Here is a 3,929-nt window from a genome sequence, read left to right as displayed (position 1 = left end):
AAGACTAGCCCACAACTCTCACAGGGGTGACTCTTCTGGGAAGACAAGGCTAACTTGGGATTCCTTGCCTGTGACAATCTTACAGAAACCTTCTGTTCAGTCGTTTCCTCCACATTCTCTGCTCCACAGCAGCAACCTGAAGAAAAGAAACGTAGGTAAAGTGCATGTTGACCTGATAAATACAGAATATCTTCACCACAATTGTTTATGTCACAACTGGACATGATTCAAAAAAATGATTTTCAAGACAAGTAAGCGAGACTCTCAGGAAATGGCTGTTATATATAACAGGGCCCAAAAGGTCACTGGATGAGGAAAATCTCACCAAGGGAGGACAGAAGCATAGGCTGGCACAAAAAGAAGAGAGGCAGGGTCAGCTTGTTATTACTCCACAAATGGCTTCCTTTAGGACCTTTCATACTGGTGATATGAGTCTGTGTAAAATAATTTCAATGTGCTGAAACCCATAAAATATCAATCATAGTAAAGCACGGGATGTTCAGCGTCAATATAATATGGGTGCCCTCTAAAGTTCTGCAGGCATGCAACAACATTGGAGTGCAGTAAAGCCGAGATGTGTGATAGAGGTAGAAGTGCAAAGTTGAAAGAGGTTAAGGTTATCCATGGGCTGGGAGTCCAAGTAGAATGATCACTATTAAAACTGAGTCATAGGCAAAGTGTCAACATTAAATAAGAAGAAGTACAATTGGGAGAGGAGTGGGCAATGGTAAGAAAACATTTTTGTTGTTCAACAAAATGGCTTCCTAGTTGTGAACGAAACAGAGCCCAGGCATGACAACTGCCCCCAGAGTCCTTCACCAAGAAAAGACTGCCTCTGGGTGTCATCTTTCTCCTGTGACGCACAAAAGATTTTGCTTCTTAAATCCAAGTTGAGCCACAGCATGAGATAAATGATGAAGATCTAAATAAAACCTAAAACGAGGTATGGTCAGCACTGCCGTAGAAGAACAAACCACAAATGAGATCAAAGGCAAAAGACCTATGTGAGTGACATCAGCAAGACGGCAGAATCAGAGATAGTCTTTCCCCATCCCAGAGTAAGCAGACAGCTATCCATGAAAAAAAATCCCACAGGCATTGGGAATAAGAGTACCATGAAGACAAACAGTAATACAGAATACCAAATAAGGACAACTGCATAGAAAGGATGACAGGAAACTGGGTGAGGAAACACATTTGAAGATACCTAAGGTCAAAAAAAAAGGGTTAATTATTAACTAAATAATTAAGGAAGGAAGGAAGGAAATAAAGGAAGGAAGGAAAGAAGGAAGGAAGGAAGGAAGGATCCATCCTAGCTGGTTTACTCAGTGGATAGAGTGTCAGCCTGTGGACTTAAAGGTCCAAGGTTCCATTCCACTCAAGGGCACATGCCCAGTTTTTTGTGGGTTCAGTCCCCTGTAGGGGGCATGCAGGAGGGAGCTGATCAGTGACACATTCTCATCATTAATGTTTCTCTCTATCTCTCTTTCTCTCCGACTTTCCTCTAAGAAATTAATAAAAACATATTTTTTTAAAAGAGGGCCAGCCCTAGCCGGTTGCGCTCAGTGGATAGAGCCTCCACTTGCGGACTGAAGGGTCCCAGGTCGATTCAGGTCAAGGGCACATGACCAGGTTGCGGGCTCGGTCCCAGCTCGGGGGCATGTAGGAGGCAGCCAATTGTAACTCATCACTGATGTTTCTATCTCTCTCTCCCTCTTTCTTGCTGTCTGAAATCAATAAAAATATTTTTTAAATAAAAATAAAGAGTCAGCGATACCACTATGAGCCACTGTGCTTTTGTTCTCATTGATCCTAGTGGCCTGTTCTCCAAAACCCTGGAAATTTTTGTTTCGAAAAACTACACAATGCCCTAGCCAGTGTGACTCGGTTGGAGCAGTGTCCTGTGTACTGAAGGGTCGAGGGTTCAATTCCCAGTTAGGGCACATATCAGAATGTGGGTTCCATACCCTGTTTTCAACTGTGCACATGGCAGCCGATTGATGTTTCTCCTTCATCTCTCTCCCCCCATTTCCCTTCCTCACTATGTAAAAGGAATAATAAAGACATAAGAATTTCAGGGTAGCCAAAAACAAAAGAGATCTCAAAAAATCTTGAGGCAAAGTAAATAACAAGACAACCTACCAAAGCTTATGTATAACATTCAGAAAATGTAGCCCTAACTGGTTTGGTTCAAGGGATAGAGTGTTAGCTTGAAGACCGAAGGGTCCCAAGTTCAAATCTGATCAAGGACATGTACCGTAGTTGCGGGAACATCCCCAGTAGGGAGTGTGCAGGAGGCAGCTGAATTGATGTTTCCCTATCATCGATGTTTCTCACTATCCCTCTCTATCCCTTCCTCTCTGTAAAAAATCAGTAAAATATATTTTAAAAAAGAAAATGTAAGTTTATAGAGATAAATGCCTACATTGTCACAAAAGTTCTCAAAGAACCTAACATGGCACCTCAGGAAACTAAAAACACAACAGGAAAGTAAACCGAAGGTTGCAAAGGAAAAGAAACCATAAATATTAGAACAAACATAAATAAAAGAGAGACAAGACAAAAGAAAGGAATACCTAAAAGGTATTTAAAAAAAAAGATATAAAAATGTGCAAGCCATTAGCTACACTAAAGCAAAAGCAAACAAACATAAAACAAGCCTAAAATAAGTTAAAAAAGACATGAAAGTTAAGACATTACTCCTGTCACTATGAACCAGAGTGCACATAAGAGATGTTGATGTTAAGAGATGACATGACCCACCATAGAGAAATTTGTCAAGATCCCACTATGAGCTCCTGAAATTAACAAACAAATTCAGAATCCTGTCCAGGTGGCTCAGTTGTTGAGTGTGTGGCCCTGATGCCACAAGGTTGTGGGTTTGATCCCCCATCAGGGCACATGGACGGGACAACCAATGAATGCATAGATGGGTAGAACAGCACATCAATGCCTCACTCTCTTCCTTTCTCTGTCTCCCTTTCTGTCTCTGCAATCAATAAATAAATGCTGCCTGGTACGTCTCACTGATTGAGCATTGACTCATGAACTAGGAGATCACAATTCGATTCCTTGTTAGGACAACTACACTGGTTGCGAGTTCAATCACCAGTGGGGGGTCGTGCAGGAGGCAGCTGATCAATGACTCTGTCCCTCTCATCACTGATGTTTCTCTCTCTCTCTCTCTTCTTCCTCTAGGACCGTGGTTGGCAAACTGCGGCTTGCAAGTCACATGTGGCTCTTTGGCCCCTTGAGAGTGGCTCTTCCACAATACCAGGAGTGGATGGGCACGTATAGTGCGATTGAAACTTTGTGGCCCATGCGCAAAAGTTGCTTTTCGGCCTTGGTGAATCTATTTTGAAGAAGTACTGTTGATAATTGGCTCTGCTGACTAATGAGTTTACGGACCACTGCTCTAGGAAATAAAAATACATATCTTTAAATGAATGAATGAATGAATGAATGAATAATAAATAAATAAATGAATAAATAAATAAATATCCCTAGCCACTGTGCTTCACTGATGACAGTGCTGCCTTGTGCACTGGAGGGCAACGGTTCAATTCCCAGTCAAGGGTAGATACCTGGGTTGCAGGTCCGATCCCCACTCACAGTAGAGGCACACGTGGGAGGCAGCCAATCGATGTTTCTCTTTCTCTCTCTCTGTCTCCCATTCTCTTTTTAGAAAGAACAATCAGTGGAAAAAATATCCTCACTATTTGGGTGAAGATAAAAGAAGAATAAAGAATTAAAATCACTAGCTGGTTTGACTCAGTTGATAGAGTGTCGGCCTGTGAACTGAAAGGTCCCAGGTTCGATTCTAGTCAAGGGCACATGCCCCAGGTTGTGGGCTCGATCCCTAGTGGGGGACTTGCAGGAGCCAGCCAATCCATGACTCTCTCATCATGGAAGGTTCTGTCTCTCCCTCG

General features: G+C 42.4%; 1 protein-coding gene across 1 annotated transcript in view; it reads right to left on the bottom strand.

Annotated features, from left to right (window-relative positions):
* Positions 1–3,929, bottom strand: part of LOC102240795 (zinc finger protein 547-like) — a 30,604-nt gene that overhangs the window by 427 nt on the left and 26,248 nt on the right. The window contains exon 3 of the mRNA XM_014528753.1: positions 6–136. Within this exon, the coding sequence (XP_014384239.1) occupies positions 6–136 (131 nt within the window). The remainder of the gene's footprint in view (positions 1–5; positions 137–3,929) is intronic.

This window comes from Myotis brandtii, unplaced genomic scaffold (genome assembly GCF_000412655.1).
Source record: "Myotis brandtii unplaced genomic scaffold, ASM41265v1 scaffold650, whole genome shotgun sequence".
Classification (NCBI taxonomy): Eukaryota; Metazoa; Chordata; class Mammalia; order Chiroptera; family Vespertilionidae; genus Myotis; species Myotis brandtii.
The sequence above is the reverse complement of the archived record's forward strand: the minus strand, read 5'-3'. Positions and strand labels throughout refer to the sequence as shown.